This window comes from Engystomops pustulosus, chromosome 1 (genome assembly GCF_040894005.1).
Source record: "Engystomops pustulosus chromosome 1, aEngPut4.maternal, whole genome shotgun sequence".
In the NCBI taxonomy this organism is placed as follows: Eukaryota; Metazoa; Chordata; class Amphibia; order Anura; family Leptodactylidae; genus Engystomops; species Engystomops pustulosus.
In genome coordinates this window covers 146,696,610-146,712,208 of record NC_092411.1, presented here as the reverse complement: position 1 = coordinate 146,712,208, position 15,599 = coordinate 146,696,610, and the positions used below count along the sequence as shown (strand labels likewise).

General features: G+C 41.3%; 1 protein-coding gene across 2 annotated transcripts in view; it reads left to right on the top strand.

Annotated features, from left to right (window-relative positions):
• The first annotated feature begins 11,719 nt into the window (after positions 1-11,719).
• The window catches only part of NCAN (neurocan), a 125,199-nt gene continuing 121,319 nt past the window's right edge, over positions 11,720-15,599 (top strand). Inside the window, exon 1 of one of the 2 annotated variants that reach the window (XM_072155846.1) lies at positions 11,720-12,119. In XM_072155846.1, coding sequence (XP_072011947.1) covers positions 12,097-12,119 — 23 coding nt within the window. In that variant the 5' untranslated portion in view covers positions 11,720-12,096. The remainder of the gene's footprint in view (positions 12,120-15,599) is intronic. The other variant, XM_072155855.1, reaches the window with a different exon arrangement.

Genomic DNA, 15,599 nt, shown 5'->3' with positions numbered 1-15,599 from the left:
TTTCACAGATCTTTATCCTTGTTTGGGTCTGATACTTTTTTCAAATAACTGCATGTTTATTTGTAGTATTCATTTGCTTAAAGGGGTTATCCGGGTTTAAATTTTTTTTAATGTCCGGGCTGGGGAAGGCTAGTTAAACATAATAAACATGTACTTACCCCCTCCGGCGCCGCCAATGTCCCGCGCCGCGGTCCCTTCGATCCGTGCCCCTGTTTGTTTACAGGGGCACGGAAGCCGCGCACAGGGAGCTTCAGGTCCACGATGTGGACGGCTCCTCCCATGCGTCCCTATCTCTCAGCGTTGTAAGCGCTGAGAGATGGTGCGCATGGGAGCTTCCGGCCGGCAGCTCCCTGTGCGCCGGTGTAATGAAACCGGCGCACAGAGAAGACGGGCCGCGGCGCGGGACATCGGCAGCACCGGAGGAGGTAAGTACATGTTTATTATGTTTAACTAGCCCTCCCCAGCCCGGCCATAAAAAAAAATTTCAACCCGGATAACCCCTTTAACTGTGTCTGGGTATGAGTTTTTGTTATGTGGTGCAGTACACATTACTGCCATTAGGAGCTGCGCTCCCTTTGCACTACTCCATAAACAGCTGTGTACCCTTACCTGGGTTGTTCATGCATTGTCTCTCCTGGAACTTTTTAGTACATTTTAAAGAATTAATTTGTTATCAATAAAGTTTCTCTATTTTATATTGGCATGGATTTCCCTTTTTTCGTCTATTTTTTTTGGTATTTATTCAATAATTGTGAGGGCCACCTCTGACCACTGTGGCATAGTGGAGTTACCTTTATGATTAGGTCTTAAGTGACCTCTGTTATTGTTAGTACTGTTAATCATTGTTGTGTTCTGTTATTTTGCGTGTTAGTGCTTAGTTGGAGTTTGCGCCACATTTATTACTAATGTGCACCACAATTCTGTCACGCCACAATTCTGCAGCATGAACGAAAAGCACCAAAAAATGGTGCCTACTTCCAGAGCATTGCAGGGACACCAGATTGAAGAAGGTCAAGAGTCTTCCGTTTTTTTAACTCAGTTGTACAAGTTTAAACCAACATACCTTTCTGTTGAAGACATTGGAGGTCACAGCAGACTTTTCTTTTTTAATCCGTGGCCGTAAAATTTTTTTTTAAAGGGAAATATGTCAGCAGGTTTCACCATATATATCTGTGGATGGGGTTAGGTAGTTTCTCTGGAGAGCTATATAACCTTACATTTGTATATGTTGTTGGTAAAAGCGGAACTGTTAAATAATTCATTCATATTCCAGTATAATAGCTGGTTTTGGACACTTGAATGCACTGGTGTCTGATATCTCTTCTATGAACTGCTCACATCTGCTCCTCAAATTGAATACTAAGTTCATCAGAGCAGTAGGTCAGGGTTTTGCTGTGAAGAGATCTTACACACCAGTGCACTAGAATGCTCCAAGCCTCTTCGAGAAGTTAAAGTGAAATTCTGAAGTTACCTAGACAAAAATAGTGTTAGCACAGCTGGAGCTGTTGACAATAATTTATACGTACCTATATCATGTTATATCATGGCTTTTTATTAGGCCCCTTGCACAGAAACGTGTGTTGGACTCATTGGAGGTCATTTACTAAGGGCCCGATTCGTGTTTTCTCGACGTGTTACCCGAATATTTTCGATTTGCGCCGATTTTCCCTGAATTGCCCTGGGATTTTGGCGCACGCGATCGGATTGTTGCGCATCGGCGCCGGCATGCACGCGACGGAAATCGGGGACGTGGCCGTAAAAAAAGTGTCGCTCGACACACGCTTACCTTCACCCACGCGCTGCCTTCTGGCGGTCTCTCCCCCACGATCGTTGCTATGGCAGCCCTGGGGTCCGATCAGGCCATGATCGGATGGCGTTCATGACGTCATCTTAAAGGCACAGTGTCAGCCTATGCACCTGCATAGGCTGACACTGCTAATACCCTGCAATACATCAGTATTGCAGGATATTATCATGAAGAAGCAATCAGATGATTGCTTGTTCATGTCCCATGGTGGAAACAGTGAAAAAGTAAAAAAAAATCTTATTCAATAAAAAAATAAAGCAATAAATTAAAAAAACTGCCCACAAGCCCCATAACATATAAAGAGATATATAACATGAAAAAAAGTCTAAATCATAACACAAACCCCACATATATAGTATCACCTATCCGTAACAACCCGTAGCATAAAAGTAAATCATTATTGAACCTGCACGATGAATGCTGTAAAAACAAACTGTAAAAAAACTGCCAAAAATTTTGATTTTATGGTTTTCTCTGGTTTCTTTGCTTCAGTCAGGGGAGAACAGTGATATAAAGACATGGTAAGCTCAAAGGGCATGCCTGGCTTGAATAAGGTATACTAAATTTCCTCTTATATGCTGTTTTAGGTACTTGATCATTATTATTGAACTTAACATTTAATGGCTTTTCTCCTGAAAAAAAAAAAAAAACATTTACTCACTCTCCTTAGGTCTCTTAAGTTCCAGAAGACTCCCCTTTATGCATTGAATTTTTTCAATTGCATTACATCGTATCACTACCAACATAGAATATTAGATACTGATGCTAGGAAGCTGGGTCGGACTGGGGTACCTGGGGCCCACCAGTGAAATTGATATTGGGGGCCCACCTACTACTGCCCCTTTGCAGTGAACTCACATGGTGGCATTAAAAATTTTAAAACTCAAACAGTTCCCTAAAATATTCCCTAGTTTATCATCCCAAACAGACCCCTCCCACTTATTTTATATACAGCCCCCTTATGTTAATTTTAGATACAGCCCCTATGGATTTATTAGCTCCACCCCCACCCACATAGATTTCAAATGTTCAGCTTTATGTGGACCCTTCCCAGGAGCCCAAGGCCCTGGGACTTCTCCAGGTATGCCCAGTGCTGGTGCCGGCCCTGGATGTAATGGTTAACACTCCACACCAACCTACCAACCAGAAACTGCTTAAAACGTTTATAAAAACTGATTACAATAACCCCACACTCTGGAGTCCCTCCATCACAAAGACCAGTCACAGTTGGCTCACTGACCCTATGGATATAACAGTACATGAACTGGTATCTCACAATAGAAGGTTAGCCAGTGAATACAATACTGACACGAGAAGAATTTGGCTTAAGTACCTCACAGGTGAATTTTCTGGCAGATGTCTTTAGCTTCCGGCAGCACATCCCCCACACTGCACCCCTAAAAACACCACAGTTACTTACAGTATAATGTCACCAGGGTAACAGAAATGTCCCACACTGTGCTGCTAAAGAATGTACATAGTAAAACATATTAAAACTGGCCACACAGTACCCTACCCCCAATATGCCCCCCCTCCCCGATAAAACCACTCTGTGCCCATTATTGTACCTATTTAACCCCTTAACGCTCTGAACCGTAGCTCTACGGCGCAGAGGTATAGGGAATGTATGAAGAGGGCTCACGGGCTGAGTCCTCTTCATACAAAGGTGGGGGTTGTTGCATATTGCAGCAAACCCCCACCGCTAATAACCGTGGTCGGTGCTTTCACCGATCGCGGCTATTAACCCTTTGATTGCCGCTGGCAAAGTCGCCGGCAGCATTTAAAAGACGGCAGCCACGGACGTCGCCATCTTTATTCCGATCGCTGCGCCCCCGCTTAATGGCTTCTGCAGATTCGTTACAATGAGCCAGTGGCTCATTGTAATGAATGAGCTCCAAAAATGCCATATATTGCAATACAGAAGTATTGCAGTATATGGTAGGAGCGATCTGACTATCTAGGGTTAATGTACCCTAGATGGTCTAAGATATAGTGAAAAAAAAAAGTTTAAAAAACGTTTAAAAAATAAAAAAAATTAATAAAATATTAAAAATTCAAATCACCCCCCTTTCGCTAGAACTGATATAAAACATAATAAACAGTAAAAATCACAGACATTAGGTATCTTCGCGTCCCAAAATGCCCGATCTATCAAAATATAAAACGGGTACGGCCGGTGGTGACCTCCGAGACGGGAAATGGCGCCCAAATGTCCGAAATGCGACTTTTACACCTTTTTACATCACATAAAAAATGGAATAAAAAATGATCAAAATGTCGCACAGACTTCAAAATGGTAGCAATGAAAACGTTGGCTCATTTCGCAAAAAAATTACACCTCACACAGCTCCATGCGCCAAAGTATGAAAAAGTTATTAGCTTCAGAAGATGGCAACATTTTTTTTTCTTTTTTGTACACATTCGTTTAATTTTTTAAAATGTATTAAAACACAATAAAACCTAAATTTGGTATCACCGGGATCGCACCGAACCAAAGAATAAAGCTGAGGTGTTATTTGGAGCGCACAGTCAAAGTCGTAAAAACTGAGCCCACAAGAACGTGACACGTGCGTTTTTTTTTTCAATTTTTCCACATTTGGAATTTTCTTTCAGCTTCGCAGTACACGGCATGTTAAAATAAATAACATTACGGGACAGTAAAATTTGTTATGCACAAAATAAGCCCTCACACAGGTCTGTACACGTAAAAATGAAAAAGTTATGGATTTTTGAAGGTGGAGAGCGAGAAATGAGCAAAAAAAACCCTGCGTCCTTAAGCGGTTAATGCCTTAATGTCCCTTCTTATTTTTTCTATACAGTGCCACCTAATCAATTATTTTTTACAAAATGTATTTATTATTATATATTTTATTACCATGTGCTTATTATTATTGTACATATAATCCCCTTCAAATTATTAATATGCATTTAACACTCCTTAAATTATATATTTATCAATTGTGACTCCTATTTATTAACTTACACACACAGTTTCCTCACATTTTTTGATTCTATCGTATAAAGCCCCCCAAATTGTCAGCAAAGATGACCCCAGTAAACCAGCAGCATGTAATCCGCTTTCCTTATAAACACTTGCTGTGTGCTGTTCCAGTGTGGAAAAACTCACTTTTAATCCATGTAAGTCTCACATGGAGAGTGCCAGGAGTTGCCAAAAGTCAAACTCAACACTCCTCCAGTGTCCTCTTCTTGCAGCTGAAGCCGGGCCATAAAGGAATGCACCGCCGCGTGATGGAGGTCATGATGCGGCTGCCCATCCGGGGTCAGAGTGACATAAAAAGGGGTCAGAAGGCTCCCAGCCACTTCGCACTTGCAAGGTCAATAACATTGGTGAGACACCAATGTTGTTGAATGAGTCAACTCCAATCAGAGTACTCGATTGGCCTGTTCCAGCCGCATCAAGTGCTATCACAAACACTCACAGGGGACTCCTATGGGTATAGATGGTGGCCCCTGCCATTTCTCCAGGGGCCGGGGGTCCACCAGAGGATTCCCCGGTCCACTGGCAGGTTAGTCTGACCCTGCTAGGAAGTACAAATAATCTCTTATATGGCTCTGTGTACAGAGAAATAAAAAAGTTAAGGGTTCTGGAAAAAGAAACTAAAAAGAAAAAGGGCTAAGAAAAAGTCCTGCTCACATGTTTCAGTGGCTTATTTTACCTTATTGAGATTTTTCATATAAAGTTAAATTTGTTTAAACGTCTTTTGCGGATGGTTTTCTGGACTGAACTCCAATTTTAATGGAAGGAACAAATAGTAGAGGGTTCACTTAGTAGGAACATGGTTCACTATTATTTTATTTTATGGTTGTGCTTCAAGCTATTCTTCTCTAAACTGCTTCATTATTCTCTCTTTTTTACAATACCTATGACCTTCATCTCCATCTATTATCGGTTCCTCATCCCTTACGTTCCTAATTGCCAGTGTAGCAATCTTTTTTCTGTGGTTACTCTTGAACTTGTCATCATCAGTTTGATCACCTTTTTTCACATGTCCTTTTTTGACCCTTATCTCTTTTTAACTGTTCCTATCTCCTTACCTTTTTTAACACTATTATAATCATCAGCAATGGTAGCTATCGCAGTTTCATACTGTCTGTGTCCACCACTGAAATAACTTTATTATCTAGTCACAGGAAAGGTGAAACATTGTTTTTGTTGGGGAACCATCAGTCTATTCACCATTGACTATTGTAGAGATAGTAAGGGGTACAATTATTAAAGGGAACCTGCCACCAGGGACCTCATTTTGCACAAAGACAGGCTGCAAAAGCCCATTACAGCTTAATTGCAAATATGTCTTTCGGCTTTCTCTAAGCATTTGCATTACAATATAATTGTGTAACTTACTTTGCACCATGACAGATTCATCTGTGTAGTCCTAGGGGTTGGGCTTTGAATGGATTTCAAAAAACAACATGTGACTTGTCGGTGCTTCAGACAGTTCTGCTCTCAGCCTCCACCTTTGTTCTCCAGTACAGCTCCTCAGTCTTCCACTGAAGTCAGCTCACCAGGCTGTGAAGCTCTGTGAAGGAGCAGGAGGGAGGAGCTGTATAGGAGCACAAAGGTGGAGGCTGAGAGCAGAACAGTCTGAACCACAGACAAGTCACATGTTGTTTTTTGAAATGCATCCAAAGGCCAAGACCCAGGACTACACAGATGATTCTGTCAAGGTACAAGGTTAATTATAACACACAATTATAGTGTAATGCAAATGCTTAGAGAAAGCAGAAAGGCATATTTGCACTGCAGCTACAATGGGCTTCTGTAACCTGTTTTTAGTGAAAATGAGGTCCCTGGTGATAGGTTTCCTTTAAATATTAAATGATAGCATTGCAAATGGTTGCAGTTAACAATTTTGTTCTCTTCCACTAACCCTTGTGAGTAGTAGCACCGGTCATTGAAGTTTAGCCTTAGTGTTACTACCACTACATTTCACTTTGTGCCAGTGTACCTCTTTTGGTATATAATTATTACCTGTCCTTTGAATAGGTGATCAAGTTTCTGGTCATCAATAATCTACTCTCTGTAGCTAATTTCAGAGGAATGTATGTCTGTCATGAAGTCATATGTACATAATGATCTAATAACATAATGGGACACATCACTTTTTTCCACCGGGTTTACTGAATTTTTCTGATTTGCGTCAAATTGCCCCTGGATTTTGGCACACGCGATCAGATTGTGGTGCATCGGCGCCGGCTTTCGCACGAAATTGGGGGCGTGGCAGTCAGAAAACCCGAAGGATTCGAAAAAAATTCTCAATTTTAAAAAAAATTGTGTCGCAAGAATATCAATCACATACACCGGGACGAAGCAGGTGAACTCCGGCGAACCTCGGTGGACCTTGGCACAGCAGCGATACCTGGTGGACATAGGGAGCACGACCTTAGTAAATCGCCGGAAGACCCGAATCCTTGTCGGAGGACGTGCCACTGGATCGTGTCAGGACTGGGTAAGTAAATGTACCCCAATGTGAGGTGCCAAGCATCAACAGAATTGGTGCAAATAATTCTACCATTTCATCCTGGAGCAGTGATCATGTAGCCATTTGCCTGAACGATGAGTAGATCTCCACTTAAAGGAAGCCATGAGAGCATTGCCAAACTGCCAAAAGAGACAAGCAAAATGTTTTTTATACTTTAGAGCCATAACTCTAACACTGCTCCAAAGATTTCTAAAGAATTACAAAAGAAGTGAAGGTGTCTGCCTTTGGGATCGTCTATCCATAGAATAGGTTTTGTATATCAAATTGGTGGGGTCCAACACATAGCAACCACCCAGCTGTTCTCAGAAGTTGATACATATGAAGCAGACAGTTCTTAGTGTACAGGTAAAACCAGGTTAGTGCAGATCATCTCCCATACAGTTGAATCGGAGCAGAGCTGCAGTGACTTGATTCAGCAATACACAATGGACAGAGCTATCTTCTGCCTGTTCCATTCTCTGTACACAGTATACTGAAATCTTTGTATTCTTATCACTTAGTTAAAAGGATGTGTTTGCTGGCACTTGCAATGTATTTTTGTGGGTTATCATTTAAAGTTTACATATATCTGTTTTAATATATTTACCCTTTGGTAAAGTGTACCCCATTAGGGGACATACTGGGGCTCATTTACTAAGGGTCCGAACGCCGCACTTTCGTCAGGTTTCCCAAATATTTCCGTTTTGCGCCGAATTGCCCCGGGAATTTGGCGCGCGAGATCGGATTTTGGCGTATCGGCGCCGGCTTGCACACGACAGAAATCTGGGGCCGGGCCGTCGGACAACCCGACGGATTTGGACAAACCGTGTGCAATATCCCCCATCGGGGCCTAGCCTTTTCTTGGGGCCTGGAGGCAGCCAGGGCCCGGAATACCGGAAAGGCTGGCAGTTGCGGCCTAGGCACGCTAGTGTCACGGTGCTTGGTATGGGGACCGGAGGGCTGTCCTACAGCCTGGCAGGTCTTCAGCAGGTGGTGTTGGCAAGAAATGATATGGAGGGAGAGGCTGTTGTGCTGGTTCTCCTTGGGGCAGCCCTTAGAGTCTGTAGTATGTGTCCCTGGTAGATAGATGGGGCTCCCTTGGTGGTGATGCAGTTGTAGCAGGGACCAGACGTAGGCAATGTTGTGCATAAAAGTAACTTACAGTTCTTTATTCAACCAACGGCAACACGCCAAACAATTCTGTACAAATGCAGTACTGAAGTGATCTTGGAGAGGAACCTCAGAAGTTGTGTCACCAGCCTGGATGCAGGGGCAGGCTGAGATGTAGCTGTGTCCAATCCTTTGAAGCTGCAGCTTTGTCCTGTTTGTCCTGTGTCCAGGCCTGTAATCAGAGCTTGTGCTCAGAGCTCTTCCTGTCTTGAGAGCGTGGCATGAAGAGATCTGTTCTCCCTGAAGTTTCTGGAAACTCTGTTTTAACTGCTCCCCTGACTAAGGGTTTAGTTCCTCCCTAGTCAGGTGGTCTCCTTCTCCAATCACATTCCAGTTACAAAAGGTGGAACATCATTGGATGGTGACATTAACATGCTTAACCCTTGCCTATGCAGACAGAATCTACCGCTGCTCAATTACCTCTATATGTATTGAATAGGTAAAGGGCTTATTCGCAATTCCTCTGCCATGCGCATTGGCAGGGACGTTGCACGTGGAATTTAAAAATGGATTTGTGTCGCAAGATCAAGCACTCACGTGTACCAGGAAGAAGGAGGTGAACTCCAGCGGACCTCAGCGAAGCAGAGACGGATGCAGGAACTCGGATGCACGATGTTAGGGAATCGCGCCGGACCCGAATCATCGTCGGACAACGCACCGCGGGATCACGACGGGACCGGGTAAGTAAATCTGACCCACTGTATCTGCACTGTTGCCCTAGCCTGGCTTGCCATTATGATCAATCATCACTACTAAACACTACTTATTTGTGCAATAAAATATCTTGTAGTGTGGAATGTTTGGTTGTGTTTTTTTCCATATTTGCATTTGATTTACTTGGATCAAAGCTTCCTGACATCTGCAAAATAGTTTTATCCCACTTGATTGAGGCACTGGGACTGTGGTAATCCTCTGTATAAAATCAACTTTTACAAATATGCTAATGAACCAGCTGCCCTAGCTCCTCTGTGCTCTGGTTTTACAAACTGTTGTTACACTGTGCAGCCTATGGTCACAGTCTTACCCTTCCCTCCACTTCCGGTAATCTTAGCAGCAGTGAGCACACCCCTCCACACCAAGCGGTTGAGGAGGGGTAAGAAGGTGCCCATGCCCAACGGCTGAGTGGGCCTGCACAGGGGATTCTTGCCCCACCCCTGAGCACTACCAATACCAGGCACCAGGAACTGGCACAAGCTACAGAACAATACTATGCCAGGCTGGTCCTGGCTTAGAATTGTCCGTCAGTGTAGTTGTTCACTGGATATGTCAGGATGCAAAAGTCTTCTTGATATATCCGTGTAAGGGGGTTGGTTTAACATGGTACGATGGCACATGGTTGTCAGGACTATTTCAGGACCTCTTTGTCCCAGTGAAGGATAAAATTGCGGCCCACAGCCATCAGCCAATTAAAGTGTTGTCCAGGGGTATTGATGACCTATGCTTAAGGTTGGTCAGTAGAAGATTGATCGAAATCCAGTTCCTGGCATCTCCACCAATTAACTAAATTTTCAATGAAGTTGAGTAAACTGAGCTTGCAGGACCTTTACCAGTCACTATGCATACAGTGAAGGAAATACCGTAATTATTTGATCCATGGCTGATTTTGTTTGCCCACTGACAAAGGCATGAATAGTTTATAATTATAATATCAAAAATAAAATCCAGAGAATTATATTGTATAAATTATATAAATTTATTTCCATTTTTGCAGTGAGAAATAGGTATTTGATCCCTCTGGGAAACAAGACTTAATACTTGGTGGTAAAACAGCAGTCAGACGTTTTTTGTAGCTGTCAGCAGGAATTCCACGCCGCAGCAAGTTCAACTCGCTTTGCGGGTGCCACTAAGACTCCAGTCCCAGTTGTCGGCTTACGTCATAGTCCCCGGTGGTCCAATGGGTTCACTACCCCTGGAGCCTGACATTTATACAATGTGATTTTCTGGATTTTGATTTTGATACTCTATCTCTCAATGAAGAAATTAACCAAGCCTTAAAATTATATACTGTTCATGTCTTTGTTAGTGGGCAAACTTACAAAATCAGCCAGGGATCAATAATAATTTCCTTCACTATATGTATTTGTACTAAGTTCTAGACTGCATTTGTTGAAAACAGCTGATCAGTAAGGGTACTGGGAGGTGAACCGCAGGGGTATTTCTGATATTCTTTTTCCAATTGACTTACACAATGCAAGGAAGTTAAATCCTTGTTATTTAGATTGGCAACGTTTTATGGTTGTATGGACTGCAATGTGTATAAATATGTTGTTTTTATTTTTTTAAAAGAGATCCATATCCTCTACTTAAATTGGTTGTCCCCTTGTAACAAAAAGCTGCTTCTATGCAGTTCTGCAGAAAAATTATTAAAATAAATCTACTTCACCCCTCTGTTACACTTGCACCCAAGTGCCAACTCCTATAGGTCTTTTTTGGCTGCTGTCTAACAAGTAAATGTTTGTTATAGTAAAAATTGGACAACTCCTCCAAAACTGTCATGGGTTTGATCACCAGAAGTGGAATCTTACTGCCTACACTTTTATACATGTACCATGACATTGACATCGATGCTAGATGTAAAACTCTTTCTGTAAACTGCCCCTTCCTTTAGAGAAGTAGCTGTCTTTCTTTCTGCACAAATGAAACTCTTTGTTTTGTCTTTTTGCTTGTAGATAGAACTATTCTTGTAGATTATGAGTCAGACTTTCTGCCTTCCTATTCACATGTAATCTGCACCATACAATGACATCATGTGTTAGCAGTTAACATTACCACGGTGGTTAATTTACCTCTGAATTTGCTGCTCCATAAACTCTAACATGAGCCTCCTGCTCCTCTCCCCATCATGTAGCTTTGCTGATCAATTCCTCATTCCCTATCTCCCATGCTCCTTGCACATCCCATGTTATGTTTAATCCATTGATCAATTTTTTATCCCCTCCATCTCTTTCTGTCTCTATACACCCCGTTTGAGTGCACATCCCTCCATTCATTTAAATTCCCTTTCAACATCATACATCCTCTATTCCAGCATAGTATTCCACCTTTCCTGCCCTTTACAGTTATGATGTTTTCTATTGATTCCAAAACTTGCAGACGGTAGGACAGGAAAGTGTTAATTTTCAGCATAAAGTCACAGCCTAATAGATGTCCTGTGGTTGTAGATTTTATAAACTTACACAGGGTAACAACCCCCTGCAGTGCAGCACCTGGACCCAGCACCAGTGTAGATAATAAAGGGTGCAGCTAAATCCCTACGCATGCTCATTACACATTCCCCTCTCCCCTACCTCCTCCAAGGCAGTATCTCCCCATCTCACGTCCTATTGATCCCTGATGGGATGCTCAGTGACAGAGGCAGGGGATGCCCAGGGGTCCTGTGTGTGCAGCCTTTAACCTTAGACCCCCCTTCTTCCCCAGCCTGCAGATGTGAAGAGGATGCAGAGGAGCTGAATGCCTGTTCTGTGCACACACCCCTTCTAAGAACTGGCTTTCCTGCAGCATCCCCAGCGCCCGGTACCCAAACAGACCTGGATGCCTAACCAGCCTCTGCTGCTCTGACAGCTAGAGTGCTCCTTACCTACCTGACTCCCATACTGGAGGGCTTTGTCAATGCATTCCTGAAGGCTGCTTCATAATATGGATCTACATCATCCAAGCAGGTAATTATTATTTCTTCATTCAGCCTTTATTACCCTCTAAGAGAACACATAAGACCCTTGTTTATTTAGGATTAGTAGGGGCTAAGTGCTTTCAATTGTCCTTATAAAATCCCCTCTGTGTCCACTGATGCACTGTTTTTTGCAAATATGTTTTAATAGGATTTCTGCTCTATTGCTCTGCCATTTTACAAAATGCTCTGGTTTAGATAATCCTTTATCGCTTTTATTAGTGCTGAAGCTTTTAAATTAGATGGATTATTGTTAATTGTTAATGCTTATGACTTTAGTTATCATTTGAATGCGGAGAGTAATAGGGGAGCAATAATTAGAATAGTAATGGAGATAAATACTGCTAATATAATTTAACACAATTAAATATTAATTAAAAAAACATTGTATATTATCTTGCTTCTTGTGCAAGAGATTGTTTTTTTCATTGATTATTACACTATTAAATTTTAATGTAATTATATATATATTATATGTAAGTCAATATATCTGCCATGTGAGTGTGCATTATCTACAGGGGTTAATTTACCAAAAATCTATTCATGATATAAACTGACATTGATACTATATTTGACAACAAACCCCATATAACTTTTAAGGACTTTAAAAGAACAGGCATGTTTGTCTATGTGTGTCTCATTTGTGGGCAGATGCATGTTAATGAATAAATGATGTGTGCTTTTTGTTTAGACGCCTACAACATGTTGCTGGAATATAGATTTCATGTTTGTAGTAGACAAAACTGCTGTAGGAAATGCCTCTAGAATGCAGAATGACTCCAGAGTCATCAAGACAAAATGTACATAGATACATGTCATTTTTATGTACCTAGGGGGATGGAGAGATACCCATTGTGGCAACAGAAAACCAATATAATTGGCACTTGTCACTCTATCTTTTCTTCATGTGGAGCAGGTGGGCCATTAGATTCCAGTTGGCAGTCCTAGTGAAATTAATAGAGGGTGAGAAGAATGGAACATGCACCACTGAAGTGTTCAGTGTATTACAGGGACGTGGGAATTACCCATTCTTTTTGCTGTATATGTGCAAGAAAACAGCAATAACAGATATATAAAAACATGCAGATAGATTTTGTAGATCACATATCATAGATAGGCAGCTAGATAATGGAATATAATATAAAGTAGACGGATACATACAAAGGTAGATAGACTATATATACATGATCTAGAACAAGATGCATAGAGATAGATACATTGGATATATATGCATTTAAGGTACAACAATGGATAGATATAAACATAAATAGATGCAATGAAGATATAGATAACCATTCATATGCATTTGAGGTACATGGATGAATAGATGGATAGATAGATGTGCTAGAGATGTATATAGTAAATTCCATAAAAAATATAAACAGAAAAAAATTGTGCAGGTGCTGAAACTCTTCCTTGCAGAGCTTCATTATTTGCTTCATTCTGCTCTGTCTACTTTCCATTTATTTGATGTATGTGATAACCAACGTTTTGGAATTAAGGGTGCAGAATGTGACCTATTACTATATAATAGAGATCCCATAAATCCTGGGAGAGAGGTCACTCGTGAGGTGATGCTATTAGTATAAATAATATATTCAGGAGTCCCATACTGCTACCAAACTTTCAATAGGAAAACAACATGCAGTTACATACTAAATCAAATAAATAGTACAATATTTCATGAATTCACTGAATACCCATAATGGAAGCCACACGCACATTTAATATCCACACAAATGCAGGTGAATAAAATGGAAACCCTTTTTGTATCAGGTTTATTAGATTTTTCCTTAAACATATTACACATTTATAGCAAAGTACTTAAGCCATCTGTAAGTTTGAAAATTTACAGTTCTAAAATACATGTAAGCATATTTACTTGGCCTCAACCTGCAGTCTAAACCTATTAGGATTACGCTATATGACAGCCTTTGACAATTTTACACATTATACAACAGACCTACATTTACTTAAAAATTTCCACTGGAAATGCCATGAAAGTGATAGTGACAAGTTACAATCACATTAGATTTCCTATGGGAATGGCTTTCCCCAGCTACTGGTTGGGCAACATTGCAGCATCATTATCTGTCGATTGGCACTGCTTAATAGACAGATAATTATTAAAGTTTGCTGTGTCTTCATTCCTTAAGAAGTAAAAAGATTCTAAATCTTGTGTTGGTGAATTTTATAATAAATATAATACAGGCGGTCCCCTACTTAAGGACACCCGACTTACAGACAACCCATAGTTACAGACAGACCCCTCTGACCTCTGATGAAGCTTTCTGAATGCTTTACTTTAGTCCCAGATTGCAATAATCAGCTGTAAGGTGTCTGTAATGAAGCTTTATTGATAATCCTTGGTCCCATTACAGCAAAAAATGTTTAAACTCCAAATGTCACTGGGGCCAAAAATTTTTTTGTCTGGATCTACAATTACAAAATATACAGTTTCGACTTACATACAAATTCAACTTAAGAACAAACCTCCAGACCCTATCTTGTACGTAACCCGGGGACTGCCTGTATTTGTACTTCAAATAGACCAGTGCTGGTAAACCTTTTAGAGATCGGGTGACCAATCTACAACCAAAACCCACTTATTTTTATTAAAGTGTCCACACAACAATGTAAGCAGTAACTTATTGCTCCTTACTCTGTCACAGCTTTCAATCATATTGGTGGCCAGAGGACACCAATATAGTATATAGAAGGAGAAATTCGAATTATCATTGTAGCCTCCGTCTAGGGTGATTTTAACAGGTAGAATTGCGGGCCCTAAGATGGGGCTCCAATGATAATCCAGCTCTATCCACACCTCCTGACTCCTCCTGCAATTACAGGTAGCCAAGGACGAGTCACTTTAAAATAGCGCTGAAAATCACACATCCTGGGCTGCATGGGACTGTAGGTGAAGTTCCTGTCTGGTGAACTCTGTGATGGTTGACTGCTTGGTTCCCACAGAGAGGGCTCTGAGTGCCACTTCTGGCAACAGTGCCATAGATTTGCCACCACTGAAATAGACTTTAAAGAGTGAGATCCTACAATTCTTGTTGCCGACTGCCACAATTAGAGGCAATTTAAAGGGAACCTGTCAGCAGAAATGGCCTAGTAAAAATCAGTATGTTGTCAAGATTAACAGTTAAACACTTTCCAGATGATGTTTCTTTCATGGCCCAACATGTTGGCATCATCCAGAAAATCAGCTTTGAAGTGAGATTTAAAATTAGTTCTATAAAGTCATGGAGGCAGGAAGTTTAGAAATGAAGTCAAGCTCTCTCCTCCCCAGAATGTCACCTCTGCTGTAAGTTACAATCCTACGTCCCAGGACATCATAATTGACTCTCCAGAAGTCTGGTGCATGATGTCAAAAATGTACCAAAGACAAATATCTAAATATAATAGGAACCATTTCTTCTTTAGTACACTGCCCCAAGCAGGATTAATCAAGGTTTTGGGGACATGG